Below are 18,322 nucleotides of genomic sequence, written 5' to 3'. Positions count from 1 at the left end.
TTTTCTTCCAGATTCGAGTTTTTCTTCCTTGAGAAAACCTCTATTAGACTAATAGCAAAGCACTCTAAAATATTAATTATATATTGGAATAGAAAATAGATTTAAGTGTACTTAATGGTTCTGAAAGTATGTCTGTGGTTTACAGGTGCTTCAAACTTCAGTGAATATGGGCTTCTCTGACCTTCAGTTTAAACATTCCATTTACTTTTAGGTGGGTTTGGGTTTTTGGGGGTTTTTTTATGTCTTTGTTTACTCTTTCTGATCTAGTCAGAAGAGAAGCTATTTTCCTTCAGGAAATCTGTCTGTGGAAAGCTGGATTGAACTTTGAGAATAGTATTATTTGTCATGATGTTTTCTATAGCTATTTTTTTAAATAATTCATGTGTTAATTGTAAAAGCTTGTATATTAAAATACACTATCCCAGGTTAATCAGATGTAATCTAGCTTAAATTCATGGCAGTATAATAAAATGTTAATAAGCTTATGCTTACAAAAATTTTTCCAGCTTTAAATTGCACTTTTAAGTAATTTTGTCAGATTGCAGGAACTAGGGAATGCATTGTACAGTATGTTGTTTTTTGTCTTAGGCATTAAAAGGATGAGAAAGAGATTTTGTTAAAATTATTGATTATAAGTTTGGTTCCAGATTGATTGCTTGAGTGAATAATAAAGCACTTTGGAAACTGTCAGGACGATAAGGAATAGCTCTGGATTTGGGCTCAAGTCTTTGTAATCAAAGACTGATGTCTGAGTGCTGTTCCATGCTTTTATTGCTAAGAAGTAAGATTTCATAAATGTAGCTGGTAAGAAGGAAAGATCAAAGGCAGTACAATTGTCTTTGATCCATTTCTATTTGGAATCAAGAATTTATAGCACTTAAAATTGTCATTTAGAGGACTAAATGGACTGTAGTAATCTCACCTGTTTCTTCCAGAGCTTTGTGTAAGCCCTGAGTTTTAGAGAATGGCTTGCTGAAAGTAATCCTGAAATATTTATTTCAGGACTGTTTAATACTTGTTGCAACTAATTGTTTTTTGAGACAGATTGTATTATATTTATTTTCTTAAAAGGGGAAAGGCATGGTGAGTTGATGTAAATTAGAGTATGTATTTTTGTGTTAACATTTTGCACACTGTAAACTTAAATGCACTGTATATAAATTTTTGCTGTAATGATTTTGGTGCCACACTTGTTGCATCTTCCTATTGATAATGAGAAGTCTACAAGAATTTGCTGGTGGTGGTTGTCACTGTTATGGCTTAACCCTGGCTGTCAGCTGAGCCCCTCACAGAGGGATGAGGGAGAGAATCAGAAGGTAAAAGTGAGAAAACTCATGGCTGGACATAAAGAGTTTACCATTAAAACAAGAGCCACATAGGCAGACAACCCCCAAAAAGGGAATCCATTCACCACTTCCATCAGCCATGTCCAGGAAAGCAGGGTTCTTTCACCCATAAACACCCCCCTTCCTCCACCTCCCCCCAGCTTTATATGCTGAGCCTGATGTCATACAGTATGGAATGTCCCTTGGGTCAGCTGGCCTCAGCTGTCCTGTCCATGTCACCTCCCAGGCTGTGCACCCTCAGCCTCCTGCCTGCTGGGGCAGTAAAAGCAGAGCTGGGCTGGGCTCTGTAGGCCCTGCTCAGCTACAGGAAAAACATCCCTGCGTTACCAGTGCTGTTTCCAGTACAAATCCACAGCTCCATTCTACTCCTGTAAAGCAAATGAACTACCCCAGCTAGAACCAGTGCATTCCCAGCAGAGAATAAGTGAGTTTCTTCCCCACTTCTACAAAACAGCAGCTAAAGGGTTAAACCAGCTCTTCTTGGACACACTTGTTCCCAGCTGGAAGCCCAAGGATTCAAGGTTACACACCAGAGTCGGTTGCTCCTGCACAGTTAGGAAGCATCTATCTGACTGTGGTTAGTAGAAGCTCTGAGTTGAGCACTTCCATAATCCAGGGGATTATAATTATAAACACAAAACTGAAATATTTCCAAACAGTATTTTGTTCAAGATGTGTGGTTTGCTTCAAATGGAAATGTAATAAAGTGGTTTAATCCATGCACTAGACTCATCCATCTGTTGCACTGTGTCCTCTTGGGGTTCTCTCCTGCTAGAAGCAATGTATGTGACAAGCCTTGGGAGAGACTGGAGAGTGGCAAATTGGTTATTGTCACTTCACCTTTGTGCCTGAAACCTTATTTCTGACATGCAGACCATAAAATGGAGCGTGGACAAAGCTTGTGAGTCATTGGGAAGTCCTGGAGTCCTCCCTCTAGCCAGCAGAACAGTGTTGGTGTGTTTATAAACACTGGTGACAGAGTTACAGTTCAGGGGGGAACTCTTAAAAGGCTGCTTTGAATATTGTCTCTCTCTCAGTCCTGGTCAGAAAGGCAGTGTTTCTGTGAAGCCACGAATCACAGAATCACTGAGGTTGGACAAGACCTTTAAGGTAATCAAATGTGGCTGTTTAACGTCAGCTTGTTCCAGCTCCAAGCTTCCAGTTAAATAGGCCTGCGTTGATGAATGTTGGTATTTTTTAGAGCATTTGTTCTTCTCCCTGATCTGAACAAGTGAGGCCAGCTGGTGCTCAGGGGAGAAGCTGACAGGAATGTACCTTCTCTGCCACAGGAGGGAGTGAGCACTCTGCATTTTAGCTGATTTTCCAGACTTGAGAAAGCTTATAGCTAGTCATTGCTAATTTCCTGATTATCTGGTAAATGCAAATTCTAACAAAAACTCAAATCTTTTTTTGTTTTGTGAGTCCCTGTTGCCATCCAACAGACACTGTTTGTGTAAGGCTCAAAGTATTGAAAAGGTGATGGTATAAACTGTTGTGCATGAGAAGAAAAAAAAAAAACAACTTTTGGATGCTGAGATGGATTTATTTGGAATTTACTGTGTTCCCATTTCAATCTCTTTGCCCTTTCCCCCTTTCAAGATTGCTTGTAGGATCCGAGTGGTCGCAGTTCTCAACGTGAATATGAGATGTGATCCCAGGAAATACTCTTTGCATCGGCAACATTCTCCCAAGGACTTGTCCCTTGGAAATTTTACCATTGTATCTTACGGGATGGATACAGAGTAGTTTTACACAGAACTCTGGTGAAAAACAAGAGGGAAAACCTCAGTTGACTGGTGAAGCATTTTTTGTTCTATACTATATTTCAGAAATACTAACAATGTCTGTCTTGCCCTTTCCACTGAGATAACAATAGTGGAAATATTGAAATAGCAGAAACACTGTGGTCATAAAAATTAGGTAGTGGTTGGAGTCATTGACTTGGTAGAAGAGGGAAGGCAAAGAGAAGGTGGGAATTTGTGAGGTGGAAAAGCAAAAAGCTTGAAGACATTCTGCAGAACTCAATTATTTGCATTGTAGCAGAAGCAAAAAGTTCTGAATGTAAATGGATAGAAGTAAACATGGCTAAACTACGGGGCTAACTGCAAGGTAATGCATCCTTTATGAGCTCAGGACAGAGAAATGTTAAATGACAGATAGCTGTTTACCTGGTCCCCTGATCTGGACTCCATCATCAATGGCATTTCCATTGTGGAAGAATTTAACAGGCCCAGAGAGCTGGCCAGAGAAGGGAGCATACACGGTGGCCCCGTCAGCACAGATGACATCCACTGCCCGGTGCTTCCCTTTGCCACTGCGTCTGAAAACAAACGCATCTTTACAGAAACCTCTGCTCAGGCCCAGTGCTGCAGAGAGAGGTTAGGCAGCATGTGGGGAGATCTGGAAACGGGCTGTTAGGGCAGAAACAGTGTCAGCAAACTGGCTGAAGGATCTGCCAAGGTGTAGGTGAGGTAGTGTCATGTAAGGGTGGATGACCTGTTAGAGCTGGAGAAAAATGCCTTTCTTCCAGGGCTTTAAATAAAGACCATAGAATCTAATAAAACCATAGAGTCACTTTGGTTGTGTGAAGGACATCAAGTCCAACCCTCCACTTGAGTCAGGAGTGTTCCCAACACTAGGTCGGGTCAGGCATGGTTTAGTCTGATAAAAAAGCTCCAAGCAGAGAGGTGTTATGAACAATGTGGGCAGCCTAAAAGTTTCTCAAGTCCAATTCAAGCCTTCAAAGCTGTAATTTTTATGTGACCTAAACAAAGTTTAGCTCTTACTTCAGTGGTGGTACAACAAAACCCCAAGTGTTCTAATTATTATATTACCTTGGAGCTCCATAGTATCCACAGCCATACTTATCACAGCCTCTTATCTCGTTGGTAGGGTTCCCAGAACACACTGCAGCCCAGCGCCCATCCTGTTGTGGCAGTGGTGGAACATCTTTGAAACACAGAACACAGCACATCAAAGTTAACTTCCAGATTGTTTAATCACTTGCATGTTTGCAACTAGTACTTTTGATTTACAGTTAGGTAAGAACATGCTGACATTACATCCCATGTTTCTAGCTGGATTTTTCTCCATAAAACTTGCAATCCTTTAGGAAATGTAAAGGGAATGCATACCTAAGCTGGATGGTAATATTTCTAGATTAGGGTTATTTCATAGAAGAAAATGCTATAAATACAAAAATTCAAAAGGAGTATCACAGGTCCTGGAGTACAAATCTACTCTTGTACTGAGTTGAGTTTTTTGTTGCGGTTTTTTTTACCAGGTGTAAGCAGATGAGTAGGATCAGAGTGGTCGCAGTTCTCGACGTGGATATGAGAAATAATGCCAGGATATACTTTTTGCATGGGCAGCATTTTCCCCAGCTGTTGCCCTCTGCGGATTTGGCCGTGGTACCGGATGGGATGGATGCAGACGAGCTTCACACAGTAACCTGGGAGAGACAGGAGAGGAAGCAGGGTCAGGAAACATCAGCTGCATCTTCTCCCGGGATGAGCAAGAAGCATTCCCTGCCAGCCTCTTACTGGAGACTGTTAGGATGAAACAGAAATATAGTCGAGGTGCCAGCAATGGTGAAATCAAAATTACTGTACTTACCAGGGCAAAAAGGAAAAAAGGGTGTTGGAAAATAGAGACAGGAAAACATCCTCTCAGCAAAACTGAGGATATATTTCTGGTGCTTTATTTTTACTGTTTCCTATTTTTTGATTTGGGGTTGTTATTTTCCTGCTACCTGTTTTTCAACTCCTTTCTTCCCTCCTCTCCAAGAAAAGCATAGGAAAGGACTACATCCTGCTGGTGCTGTCTTCCAATATTCCAGCGTACTAGAGAGGATGTAAGATTAATCAACACTGTGCTTGAATTGAAGAGTTACAGAAACCTTGCTCAAGTAAATGAAGTGATTACTTGTGCACATCTCACAGCACACCTGCTGTTTACTTGCCTGATCCCCTGATTTGGACTCCATCATCAATGGCATTCCCATTGTGGAAGAAGCGGATGGGTCCCGAGAGCTGCCCGCTGAAGGGAGCGTACACCGTGGCTCCGTCAGAGCAGATGACATCCACACCCGCATGCTTTCCTTTGCCACCCTGCCTGGAGGCAGAAATGCATAATTAGGGATATCTCTCAAGGTTATTGCTATGTTTCAATTGGTCACTTAATGCAGGATGATAGGTGGAGCTTGTCTAACAAAAATTTTTTACCTGCAATGAAATTGAACAGTAGTAGCAGGTTTGAAGCATCTTTTTGTTGTTGTTGTTGTTGTAAATTGTTCACATTACTCTGACTTTGTTCAGAGTGGGATGAAATTTCAAATTTAACTTATTTTTTTTTTTCCCAAGTTCATGGGGTATTTCAAACTGTTAGGGAAAAGTACCATTTTATTCCAAAAACCATGTGTGCCATGTAAAATAGAATCTTGGCTGGCATTTTCTCACCTAGAAATTTGGAAGCTATATGATGAAGATGGACACTTTTAGAGCCTGAGGAGATGACAAGAAAATGGGGGAGTCATTCTACATATAAAAGCATTTCTTCAGAGAAATATAACCTGTTGTTGTATGAGGTCCCTACTTAAAGACAGTGATGCTGACAGGTTTTTAGTTTGTGTAATTGAATCTACTCAGCTTCCTGAGTGTTGGTTAAATTTCTGGAGTATAAGCAACAAGGGCAAATGACACAGATCCTTGAAATACTTCCATTTCCTTTATTCTGTCTGTGATTCATGTATCTGTCCTGCTCCTTCACCCCTGCATCTGTTGTCAGCAGTGGTATCACTGTGCTTCTGTACGGAATATCCCAGAAACCAGCAAGAGGTCCTGCAGACAGCAGTATTCTCTCATTCTGAGTGACAGCTCTGTGTAGCTGTACTCTTTCTGGTGCCTGCACATTTAGTGTAGGAAAGGGAGGTGACCCCCGGTGGCCGGGCAGCCATGTTACCTGTCAGCGCCGAAATTGCCGCAGCCGTATCTGTCACAGCCACGGATGCGGTTGGTGGGGTTCCCGCTGCAGATCTGTGCCCAGTGCCCGTGCTGCTGCTGGGGCGGGTGTGCATCCAGCTGCTTGGTGAAAACTTCACATGGAAGAGAGGAAAAACAGGGAAAATTCAACCATGTTCTTAGTCCCGTGCAACAGAAAGCGTTCAGGTACAAAATAGGGCGTTTAAAGGGAAAGACATGAGCTCCAAGGAGTCTGTAATTGCAGAAACTGTAGGTAAAAGGGCATTCTACAACCTGTTGTATAGACTTGATCCATTTTTTCCTGATGTGTTGCTTTTAGGTACATACACCAGAAAGAAAGCAAAGCTATAGATAAAGATATAGATAAAGCTATAGATAAACTATTTTTACTTTCTAATGGTGCTGGGTTGATGGTTGGACTTGATGATCTTAGAGGTCTTTTCAAACCATAATGATTTTATGATTCTTTCTGAAAGCTCCAACTACTTCAATATACGTCTCTTAATGCACGCCTAATTCCATATTGTATAACAGTCATAACTGCCCACATTACCACCATTCCTCAAAAAAACCTCAGCATTATTTATGTTCAAGAGAATTTCAATAATTCATTATTGTCTGACTAACCCCAGAGAAGCCCAGCTGCATTACAGCAATCTCAACTCACCAGTGGACACCAAGCTGACCAGAGTGACCAGACTGAGAGCTGGCATTTTGGGGCCCTGTCACCCGTGTTCTTTGATCCTGTCAAAGACATTGAACAGCTGCTGCCTGAGGTATTTATGTGCTTTTGAAAGCACAAGTCCGTTGTCTTGGCCAATCAGTCTTGAGCTAAATATTACAGCTCCAGGCTGGTGGTGTTGTCATATTGGGCACTGTGGTGGTCTGCAGGCTCTGACAGTTGTTAAAGATGGTTGGGAAAGATGGATAAAATATTTGGGCTCTTAACAGTAAGAGATGGAAATGACCCCACATTTCAGGAAACTCTGGTTGAGCTATTTCTTAATATCTTTTCTTCCCCTTCCTGGAGTAAGGTCACATTTTGGCCAAAAATGGTAGGAACCACAGATATGGTTCAGAGGATTGAACTGGAGGGCAGAGGTGGCCAAAGCTCCAGAGCGGATGTCACCAGTTTGTCCTTTACTGCTCATTTCTCCCTGGGTGTTTGTGCCCACCAGAGCTTTGTGACTGAGAACACAGGAGGTGTTTGATGTTAATGAGTATTCATTTGTGCAAAGAGAAACAGATGCTTTTGCATCAAAACATTTCTTTTTTTCTGGTTCAGTTGAAATTGTCATTTATTTCACTTAAATTCATGAAGTCTGTTCACTGAAACCCTGGGGTTTTAACAGTGTAATACTTATTAAAACATCTCCAAGTTCTGAAACAACAGTTGCAAACCCACGTTGCATGGGCAAAACTGACCTGGAGTTCAATAATTCTAGGTTTTAAAGTGATGCCTTCAGTACCTTCTTGGTTTCACCTATTGTTCTATAAATATAACCTAATAGTACTTTGTGTCTCTGGTAATCCTTCAGAAAAGCATTAGATTCTCTTTACAGACATGTTGTGGATAATATGAAATTCAAATGAGTCATGGTGCTTTCACATAAATTATTTGATATTTCAAGTTACAGAAACCTCTAGAAGTCCCACAGATTTTATTCAGAGAAGAAACAGATGTGCCTCTGCCCCACTTCCAGTTTGCAAAAGCAGCTGTACATTGTGTTTTCTGAAAACCTCCATGGAACAAGCAGTTGGAGACAAATTTTTCACTTGCATTTCCAAGCTTTTCTTTACAGCCAATATTTAATCCCCAAACAATCTTTTAGCCCTCCCTGAGGTTACAACAAGTGGTTTGGCTGGTTTTATCCCTGCTGCTTTCTTCTCCATGCTGCCAGGAAGAGCTGCTGGTTTCCACACTCATAACCACCAAACAGATATTTATGTAAAAGTTATGTCCCTTCAGTCCAGTTTGGATAGGGCTTTTGGTTGTAATTTGCTTCATATAATGGAGTCTTGGCTGCTAAATGACACAATGTGCTGGGAAGGGTTCTCAGTGGGTATTCAGGGTTTGGGAATGCTGCTTATCCCTGAACTGAAAGATGGGATGTGTGGTTTTGTATGATCCTTGCCAGAAACAGCACTCATTGCTTATTCTCCTTCATTTGACACAAGCTCTCTGCAAACCCTCTCAGCTCTCCTTAACAGCAGGAGTCAGCAGGGGAGGTGGTATGGGTGGCACTTTCAATGAGGATTTCATAGCAGAGAGGTTGTAAAGTGTTTCTGAGCTTGGCTGGCTCTCTACTGGCTGCTGGAAGCTTTTTCCCTACTGCAATCAAAACCATTTAAAAATAAAGATTTTTTTTTCAGGGGATGCCTGGCCCAATCCCAGTTGAGGGGTGTCCAGTGGGATTTCTGCAATAATGATCTCTCTCAACTAGATTTTATTTCTGATTTATTTCAGTTTGCAGTGGGAGAGTTTTAAATACCTCATTAGATAACTTTAGCCTGGGGCAGACCTGCCTTGACAAACTACTGATTTTTATAGACTCCTGTGAACTCACATGTTCCAAATTTTACCAAGGAAAGAATTGCAGCAATTCAATCTGCTCTACAAAGTCTTGTGAAGGAAAAGCTTGTTGTAAAGGCAGCCAAGCTGCTAGGTACAGGAAGGGGAGGTATTATGGGTGCACAGACCCTGAAGAAGGTTTTCCTTGAGCCCTGTTCTGCAGTCTGGTTCTTCGTAAAATGGCTCTAAGCTGCCTGCTCATTGCAGTTTTTTTCCCATCTCTCCTGAGTGCAGGGCTGACTCCAAATTGCTCATAACTGTGCACATTTATTTTTATTTCTTCTCTGTAAGAGATCCTAACAGCATTGTATCTTGCTCTGGTCTTTCAAAAACATATCAAAATGCCATTGCAGTGTATCTAATGCACTTGTGGTAAAGTACTCTTAATAAAACAGCTTTCAAGTGAAGGATGAGGCATTTGGGATGTCTCAGTGCCTTCCCCTTCTTCCCTGGGTGAGCTGGCAGGTGGAGACCTCTCACCTGGGGCATGAGGCAGCTCAGAACCGAAGCTGGAGGGATTCTTGTGTTGGGCTCCAGATGTTAATTTAATAGTTGGTAGGTGCAGTTGTGAAAGACATGAACTGGCCACTCAGCACCCAGTAACAGAAGGATATGGAACAACCCCTGGCATTGCACAGTCCTGGGAGCTGCAGTTGCACCATTTCCTTCCCTGTGGTGGCAAATGGGCACGGAGATGGAGGGGAGCCAGGTGGGTTAAACTGGGAAATGCTGATTCCCTTCTTTTGCATGGGGTGTGAGGTCCCCATTTTCCCCCTTTAGTGTCAGAAATAACTTAAGTGGCTGTGTAAGAAAACCCTTCAAGGTCTTCTGATGGACAAGCAATGTCTCAGCAGGCAAAAGGGAGTGTTTGGGCTGATATCACTGAGTCACAGAATAATAGGCTGGTTTGGGTTGGAAGGCAACTCAAAAACCATCTCCTTCCTACCGCCCTGCCATGTCCCTTCCACTCTCCCAGGCTGCTCCAAGCCCCTTCCAGACTGACCTTGAACACTTCCAGGGATGGGGCAGCCCCAGCTTCTCTGGGCAACCTGTGCCAGGGCCTCACCACCCTCACAGGGAAGAATTGCTTCCAAATATCCCATCTAACCCTGCCCTCTGGCAGTGGAAGCCATTCTCCTTTGTCCTGCCTCTCCAGGCCCTTGTCCAAAGTCCCTCTCCAGCTCTCTTGGAGTCCCTTTAGAAAGGAGCTCTCAGGTCTCCCTGGAGCCTTCTCTTCTCCAGGTGAGCACCCCCAGTTCTCCCAGCCTGGCTCCAGAGCAGAGGGGCTCCAGCCCTCAGAGCATCTCCAGGGCCTCCTCTGGTATTGCTCCAGCAGGTCCATGTTCTTCTGATGTTGGGGATCCCAACAGGCAGAGAAGGAGTTAAGCCTGATGCTGTCCTGAAGAAATTCCTCCTTTGCTGGTCAGCCTTTCCAAGATACCCTGATTCTGCTGTGTAAATGATGTCATATTTCAGGAGTGTAAACTGCCAGTTACCAGGGCTTTTGGGTGGTACCAGCCATGCTTGTCTCCATAAACCTTGCAAACCTTAGACTAGTCCCCCTTAACTTATTAATTATCTTAATATTATCTCTTAATAAATAAAGTTGCATAGCAGAAGAATGGAAAAAGATTTTTGGAGGAAAAAGCCCCAGAAAACTGAGATATGCCTGGGGAATGGTAGTGGTGCCTTTGGGCAGAAACATCAGCAAAGCCAGGGTCAAACTGTGAGCCAGAGCAAATCCACCCCCACACCAAACCCCGTGGTTTCCTTCCAGCCATGCTGCCTCCCACTTCTGCTTGCACACCAGTGAGGGCTGGTTCCCCCATTGTTTCCTTTACACAGCTGCATTCAACCAACTTCCAAAAATTGAATAAGTCCTTCCTCTTTGCTACTTCTGAAGGGCTGCTCCCCAGTGAACTGGGTAAATGAGTGCTGAGCATTTTATTTCTTGGTCCTTTTACAATCTCACAACTGTAGGCTTGCCAGGTTTTTTGGCAGGTGATTGAAAAGGTAAATCCTCTTCCTATCGCTTACCTTTGCCTTGGTCCTTCTTGGCTAGCCCAGTGTTCCACGTGGTAATAAGTCAGTGCTGAGCACTCACCTCCCAGCTGAGCTGTGGACAATAGGTCATTAAAAATCCCTAAAAGCTGTTTCTCTGAAAAATGAATCATATTCTATGTGCTAATCATTATAAAATGAAATATATTTCAAAAATGACTGTAGAGGAGTTTACTCCTGCCACTTGCTGCACAGGCTTTTATGATGAAACTCCAGTGGGCACAATGTAAAACAGATTGCAAGGGTAATAATTCCAGCTCCTGATGGTTGAAATGGGAGGAATTTTTTCCCAGCAATGATCTAAGCCCCGAGCCCAGGGCTGGGGCTGCAGTTCTGGTGGGCTATCAGCAGGCTGTGCTCGCTGACCACCGAAGGGCAGGGCTGGGCTGCCGTGCTGAGCCGCGCTCAGGCTGGGGCAGATGCCAGTCCTGCCCTTTTTGCCAAGTATGAGCTGAAGACGAAGCTGAAGTTGTGCTATTGCACAATTCCGATTGAAGGCTCCATCTCAGATTTATTTGCCCTTATTAACCAGCGCACCTCAGCCTGAGGTTGGCTGGTTCCAGTAGGGTGGGCTAAAGAACACAAAATACCTTTTTGCTACCTATGTTCTATCTCCTGGGGAGGACAAAGCTTCAGCTGAACCCTCCAAAAGTCCTCTAAGGCTTGAGGAAATGGAAGGGCACAGCACAGATTAGGGTTGCAACTTTAGGCAGTTAGTCTGGGACCTTGTGATACAAACTTATAAAACAAAAGGGATAGAAGGGAATGAATCTGTGCAGAACCTGTGCAGAAACAAAGCAAATCTGCATGGCTGAGTTTGCTAGCTCTCTACTCAAAAGCCTAATTCTCCCTGTTCCTTCCCCTCACCTTAAACATTTCCAGAACTCTGTATTTTACCAGCTCTTTATTTCCCTCCCAGAGTCAGCTACACATTGTATTTTCCCTTCCTCTAGACCCAGTTAATTTTTAATAGACTGAGAAGATAAAACTGAATTTCCTTATACTGTTTGCCCCAGTGGGTCTGTAACCTGAAATAGAAATGGATATTTATTTGTTCTTCTCTGCTGCTGGGTGGCAGCCCCTGCTAAAACTGCAAGGTTTTACGCAAGAGCATCCCTGTGCTGCTGGAAAAACTGTAATTCAATAAGGAATCCCTGAAAATGCTTGGGAAACTGTCTGTGGGACACACTGGAGAAGTGCTGAGCTGTGGTCATTAATGGACAGGTGAAAATGTTACTCTTGGAGGGGCAAAGCTGGGGCTGGTGGAGGCTCAGAGCCCTGCTCAGTCCCAAAAGTCATCTCAGTTCTCATTAGGGTTTGCATGGAGAGGTGGGGGTTTGAGTGGGTTCTTCTCTTCAAATATAAGCTGATAACTGTGTTAGAACATGGAATTTTAAACAACAGAATTGTAGGTGGGAGTCTTTCTTTTATAAGGGCAACCAAATTCCTGATATAAATTTTAAAATATTTGTCAACCTGGATAACACTGAGACTTCTGCTGAAATAGAAGCAAAAAAAGAAGAAGAAAAAGTATTGGGTTTTTTTCACAACAAATTTTCACAAGTTCATTGTAATGTCTTGCCTTCAATGCCTGGTCACTCTCTGCCTCCGCAGGTAGGGCTGAATATTAATGTGGACATGCTGATTTTTCATTCATAGCAAAATTAAAGTGGTTCCTGGGGAGGGTGAATAAGACACAGCAGGCTGAGCACCTCTGACAGGTGCAGCAAACACCCTTATGTAGTTAGAAGAAAGAAACATGCTGCCAGGACATACACAGCCCCCACAGAAGCAGCTTCCCTGCTGAGCTAGGAAATACATGAGCCTGCAGCACTTGCAGAGCACTTTAGCCCTTGCCACTCCCAGTAGTGAGTTGGCAGCCTTGGCCTGAGAAGCCCTGACCTGTTCACAAGAGCTTGTTGTCGCAGGAAAGTCTTCAGCTGATTTACTAATGGAAAGAAATGCCTCACTTGGACAAAAAGAAACCTGCGAGTGCCAAGGCAATCCTGAGGCAGGAGTCTGGGGAAAAGGAATGAGTTCCTTCATCACTGCTCTTTTATGGCTTTGGAGATGGGCCCCAGGGAAGATTTGGGTTTCAGCTTTATACAGGTTTTTTCTCCCCTTAAAAAAGCAGAACCTAGCCCAAACTCTATGACAGCACCAAAGAAATTCAAAGCAATCTTGTAGTGAGGCAGACCTTTAATAATGTGATTTTCCATGTTTAGGCACAAGTGAAATTTCTGCTTATTAAAGAAATCTTCACTTTTGGCTGAAAGAAAGCAGTGAAATCCAAGAGGATTGAGCTGCAGCAGGGCTCAGGCTGCGGAGCACTGAGGATCCATTTCCTCCCACCATCCTCTGTCCCTGCTGCAAGAGCCCACACCCAAAAGAACAGTGATGGACTGGACATGGTACCAGCTTTGAAGCAGGTTTGGACCTTACTCTGAGTCTGGTCTTGCTCAGATAACCACCAGGATTTTATTCATGGATACTTCTGATGTGGAACAACTGCCTGAGGCTCAGGGGTGCCCACTCTGCTGGAGTGACTCCCTGTGCCCAAGCAGTGCCCTGCGGTGGGGGGCTGCAGGTTTGACCCTGATGTGCAGCCTCCTGCTCACAGGCTGGGACAGGATCTCTTGAGGCACAGTTCTGGATATGGAATATCCATAAATCCATGGGATATCACCCCTCAGTCACCCTTGGCATGGGCACCAGGACACTGATTTTCACTCCCCCCCAATGGGGCCACTGTACTTGAAGGGTTTGATATAAAACATCTTCACACAGAGTCCTATCAACACAGGAGAGAGACAGGGAGAAACTCCCTCCTGTGAAATGGTTTCAAAGCCTGCCAAAGTTGTAACATTCAGCAGCAAAATACAAATGACAATAAAATGATAAAAGATTTAGCAGCAATGCTTTAAGAAACAGCAAAGAGCTGACATTTGTGTGTGGGAAGAGTCAGCAGGCACAATCCTCTTTGGGCTCTGGGAAGAGGAAGGGAAAATTATATGCTGGCACTGGAGGTCTGACCTCAAAGAATGCAGGAAATCTCTAATGCCTTCCCTAAGTAAAAGAGCCCAGGCCCTAGGCAGTCTTCATTTATTTTATGAATTGTGTATTCTTTGTGAAGTCAAAGGTGCTTGCATTAAAGACAGAAACATTTCTGGACACTCTCTGTATTGATTGTTCAGTAGAAAGCTTTTAAGAAGTCAGGCATGCTGGTAGTAATCAATATGCCTCAGTTGATTCTTGCTTATTCAATCAATATTATTTCTTCAAGAAAATTTTTCCACAACCCTTGACCAGCTGACGATGGGCTGAAGGTGGCTTCAAAGTCTGTTGTTTCAGCTCCAGACAACCCCCTGAGACCAGCAAGATGAGAGGGGGCATCGTGCTGGTCCTGTTACATGGGGGAGTTTAAGCCCCCCACACCCTGCTGTCCCACTTGGATCCCTGAGTGATTTTTTCCTCAAGAAGAAACTCTCTTGGTGTACTGTTTTCCTGCTTGTCAAATGTCATACATAGAGACGGGAAAATCTATTTGACAGCAAAATTGTGAAACAAGATGTTTAGACAGACTATATAGGCAAAAAAATATTTAGTAGCTACTTCTGTGCACTGCTTCCCATGCTCAGGGCTCAGCTAAACCAAGCCAGATAACATTGCACCATCCTAAATTAATTTCTAATTACCAATTTTGTTTGAGAGATCAAAGAGGAGAAAACAATGAGTGAAGTAATTTTATGTTTCCTCAGAAAATAAGTAGTTTTTTTCCTAAATCTTCTAATAAACATCACAAGGGCTAATCACTCTCAGTTTCTTGTTGCACGCTCAGTTCAAAGCAGTGGAGGTGAATGCACAGTGGTGAGAGGCCACAGGGAAACCCATCAGCTTCAAGGACATCCTTCAAACACAACAGCAAGGCCAGCAGCCCATGACATCTCTGACACTGCTCTGACCCACAGCAGAGAAGTCACCACAGCTGGCTTCTGCTCCTGTCCCCAGAGAGGGGACACCAACACACTGGGCTGCAGAAAAATGTGCTCCAGCTCTGTGCCACACTGGAAAATTAGGTAAAGAGCTCTGTGGAAATCTGCATTTCCAGGCTGCAGATGGGTTTCTCTGGGGTCTCTTAATAAATTTCTGCCTGGCTGCCACCAGTGTGGGAGAGGAGAAGATGGTGAGGGTCTGCAAGGCTTGGCTCCTGGCACCCCTCTGGGACAATTGTTGGCTTCAGTTTGATTTTGCTAACTGGGATGAGAGGTTTTTACATTGAGTGAATTAAGCATGGAAAAGACCAAATTACTTGCTGACATTTTGCATCATACCCTGAGATAAAGAGCAGGGAGGGAAAGAGTGACTAATGAAGGTTTTGGGTGAGCTGTGCAAGAGCAGCAGATGCTTTGCTCACCTTCTCTGCCCCCACCATGCTGCATCTCATGGGGGTTTGGCCTCATTGTGTGTATGAACAACATCCCAAGGCTTGGAGCAATGCAGATAACCAACCACTTTCTTCCCATTTTGCTTATTCCTAACTGGATCCAAAGGTGGGTTTTTTAAATTTGCAGAAAAAAGGTTGGCAGACAGATGGCAGTGATTGGCAATTACTGAATTTTGCATTGATGGCAGGAGTGTGGAAGGGATAAAGCAGGACAAGGGGAGCAAAGCAAGGGCAGGGGTTGTGTGGTGGAGAAAGTGATGGGGGACTTGTGTGGGAGGTAAGTGAGGCAGGATGGGATTTTCCTCATCTCAAACAGTGCTGGGAGACACTGAGCAAAGGGGAAGGTGTGTGTGAGGTGCAGGCAATTCTCTCTAGCTATGGCTGCAGAGCCTACCTAGTGTGTCTGTCTGAAGGGAAAAAAAAATCACAAAAAAACCCAAACACTGCAGCTCTGTAGGCTCTGCAGGTCATCCTGTGGGGCAGAAGTGCCCACTGCTCTGTATTTGGGGGTTGCACCAGGCAGGGTGGGTGCCTTACTTGTAAAAGGGTTAAGGAGTAGCAAACTGGTGAACTGCTGATGTGCAAGTAAGCACCACAGAGCAATCAAATTAAATGTAATTCAAGTAAGATTAAATTTAAAAGACAATGGCATTAAATTCTAGCTCTCAAGCTCATAAAAGTCTCTAAAAACAATTTCCAAAATTGTAACCATGCTGAGATCTAATAAAGTTTTCACTGAAGAGGAAGTGCTTGACTCAGTCTGTCACTTAGCAATAGGAGAGTTGTTTTCCCCTGTTATGGAAGGGATGCAAATAGCTCTAATAGTTTCCTTTCTGTTTAACCAAGTACCAAGACATGACTAAAGTGGTTGGCAATGCTGTAAGGGATGTGAATCCCCAACTGATGCTATAAGTGCTCATTTGGTGAGACAGGTGTCTGAAAACTCACAGCCTCTTCTGGCCCTTGACCCAGCAGACTAGATCCTTCTTGTTTTCTTTCATTCACCAGTCAGTACAACCTGACAGACCTCAATGTGCTTAAACAGAGTGAAATCCATGGGTATGGGTAGATGGCAGAGAGGGTGATTTGCTTTCCTGAATGTCAGGTTTTGGAAAAATCCAGATTTTGCAAGATTCTAGTTTAATTTCTTACAGGAGATAAGCCCTGGGGCACAGCACTGCAGATGCCTATTAGCAATGTCTTACTTTTCCTCAATTTTTTTTTCTTGCTGGTGATAAATGCCACAGGAACCATATGAGATGACAAGCTGCAATCCCATGTGCCAGCACACTTTTCCTCTGAGTTGTGTCACTTCTATTTCCTAGATGCTGCAGACTGCATAAAAGAGGGCCTGAATTAGTGTAAAAAAGAGATTTTATGGGGATAATAACGATTGTTTCTGTTGATTGTGCTTATAAAATAATAATTTGGATGAACTAGAGGTCACTGTGATGTCCAAAGGCAGCTTTTGCCTTCCCTTCTCTGATAACATTTTGGGCCTTCAAAAAAATAGGACATAGTTTTTAAAATACTTTTTGGTGTTAAACTATTTTTTCAAAGGAAATACTGTTAGCATGTAATGGATTCCTGAAATGCAGCATCAACTTGTGTAATGGGCTCTGAGGGAAAGGATGGTAATGAAACCCAATTTAACTAATGAGTGTAATTTAGAAAGAGACTTTACTGCAGAGTTTCACAGGAAATAATTTAGAAACGTCCTGCCTGTGGAGAAGAAGGGGTTTGTGGTTCTTCAAAAAGCCTTGCTTCAATCTGCAGAAACACATTGTGGTTTTTTATTAGTTAATGTGAGCAACAGAACTGCTGTGTGCAATCCTGGCATTGCCATTGTCCCCCCAGTGCTGCCCGGGCTGAGGGACAGCTGCCTCTGCCTGTCCCACGAGGTGCCACCCCAAGGGCCATAAGTGTCTCTCTGCCCCACATTGATTATTTAGCCTGCCATCAGTTTTAAATCCTGCAGGTTTCTGTGCACAGCTGGCTGTTACTTCTTGCAGAAAGGAATTTTTTGGGCTCCTGGGTCACCATCTGCATGGCAGGGATGAGCTGCAATGTGGCAGGGATGTCCTGCTGTGGTGCCAAGATGTCCCTCGTGTCCCACCAGGTTAATGGTCATTGTCTGTGGTCCCCATCAGTGGTCTTGTCTCTGCTCTTGTCCTGTTGCTGGGCTGGGGAATAAGAGCAAGAGCTCACCTTGGAAAAACAAAGCTCACCCAGGACAAGCCTATGGAAACCTGGTCCCAGCCAGGACTTGGCTTTGGGCACTGCAGAGCCAGGGATGGGTAGCACTTGTGCTCCAGGGCAGGGAGATGATGGTGAGATGGAACTGGGCTGGGCAGGGGACAGTGAAAGTGGCAGGGCTGCCACTGCCCTCACATGGAAGGCAGGCAAAGGCAGTTCCACTGAGCAGCCTGTCCTGCAGACCTCCCTGGATCCTCATGTCTGTGTATTGGTAGAGATAAAATGTCTCTGGTGTGTGTGTGTGTGTATGTATATGTATATATTTGATATATTTGACACCTGTGCTGCTCCTTCCCTGGTTAAGGGGAACTCAGCCCCAGTGCTGGAGTTCATGAGGATGTTTTGTGTGTGCTGAAGGGCTGTGTAGTGCAGAAGTCCCTTTGCCTCCTCTGCTTTTTATCTGTCATGAAATGATGACCTGGTGCCTGCTAATAGCAGATGTTTGTGGGCAAAATGGAAAAATTGCCTTTTTTCCCCCCTTCATTTCAACATCTGTTTATCCCTGCCCCTGGCATCCAAGGTCGTGCTCTTGCACCTTTGCTTTCATCTGGAAGAAGGAAGAGATATTTATCTCACCTGGAGTAGTTTAAATCACAATCCTCAAACAGGTCTTGTGTTGCCCAGGATCCCAAATCTCCCCTCTCTGGATGCCTCAGCTTCTGGG

At 43.8% G+C, this 18,322-nt stretch overlaps 1 protein-coding gene across 1 annotated transcript; it reads right to left on the bottom strand.

Annotated features, from left to right (window-relative positions):
* Positions 1 to 2,868: 2,868 nt before the first annotated feature.
* On the bottom strand, positions 2,869 to 7,100 carry LECT2 (leukocyte cell derived chemotaxin 2). The gene is made up of 7 exons (XM_059859998.1): positions 6,993 to 7,100; positions 6,306 to 6,438; positions 5,308 to 5,459; positions 4,627 to 4,797; positions 4,181 to 4,295; positions 3,515 to 3,666; positions 2,869 to 3,106 (listed from the first exon to the last, which is right to left on the bottom strand). Exons 1-7 carry the CDS (start codon positions 7,036 to 7,038, stop codon positions 2,916 to 2,918), a joined length of 960 nt encoding a protein of 319 aa, XP_059715981.1. The 5' UTR covers positions 7,039 to 7,100; the 3' UTR covers positions 2,869 to 2,915.
* Between the last annotated feature and the right edge of the window lie 11,222 nt (positions 7,101 to 18,322).

This window comes from Haemorhous mexicanus, chromosome 15 (assembly GCF_027477595.1).
Source record: "Haemorhous mexicanus isolate bHaeMex1 chromosome 15, bHaeMex1.pri, whole genome shotgun sequence".
Lineage (NCBI taxonomy): Eukaryota > Metazoa > Chordata > Aves > Passeriformes > Fringillidae > Haemorhous > Haemorhous mexicanus.
Note: the sequence above shows the minus strand (reverse complement) of the source record. Positions and strands in the feature narration are given on the sequence as shown.

Coding starts and splice junctions, on each gene's coding strand:
- LECT2 (XM_059859998.1), bottom strand. CDS start 7,038: ATGCCAGCTCTCAGTCTGGTCACTCTGGTCAGCTTGGTGTCCACTG. Junction 5,460..6,305: donor GGCAATTTCGGCGCTGACAG/GTAACATGGCTG, acceptor TTCTGCCTCCAG/GCAGGGTGGCAAAGGAAAGC. Junction 3,667..4,180: donor GGATACTATGGAGCTCCAAG/GTAATATAATAA, acceptor GTTTGTTTTCAG/ACGCAGTGGCAAAGGGAAGC.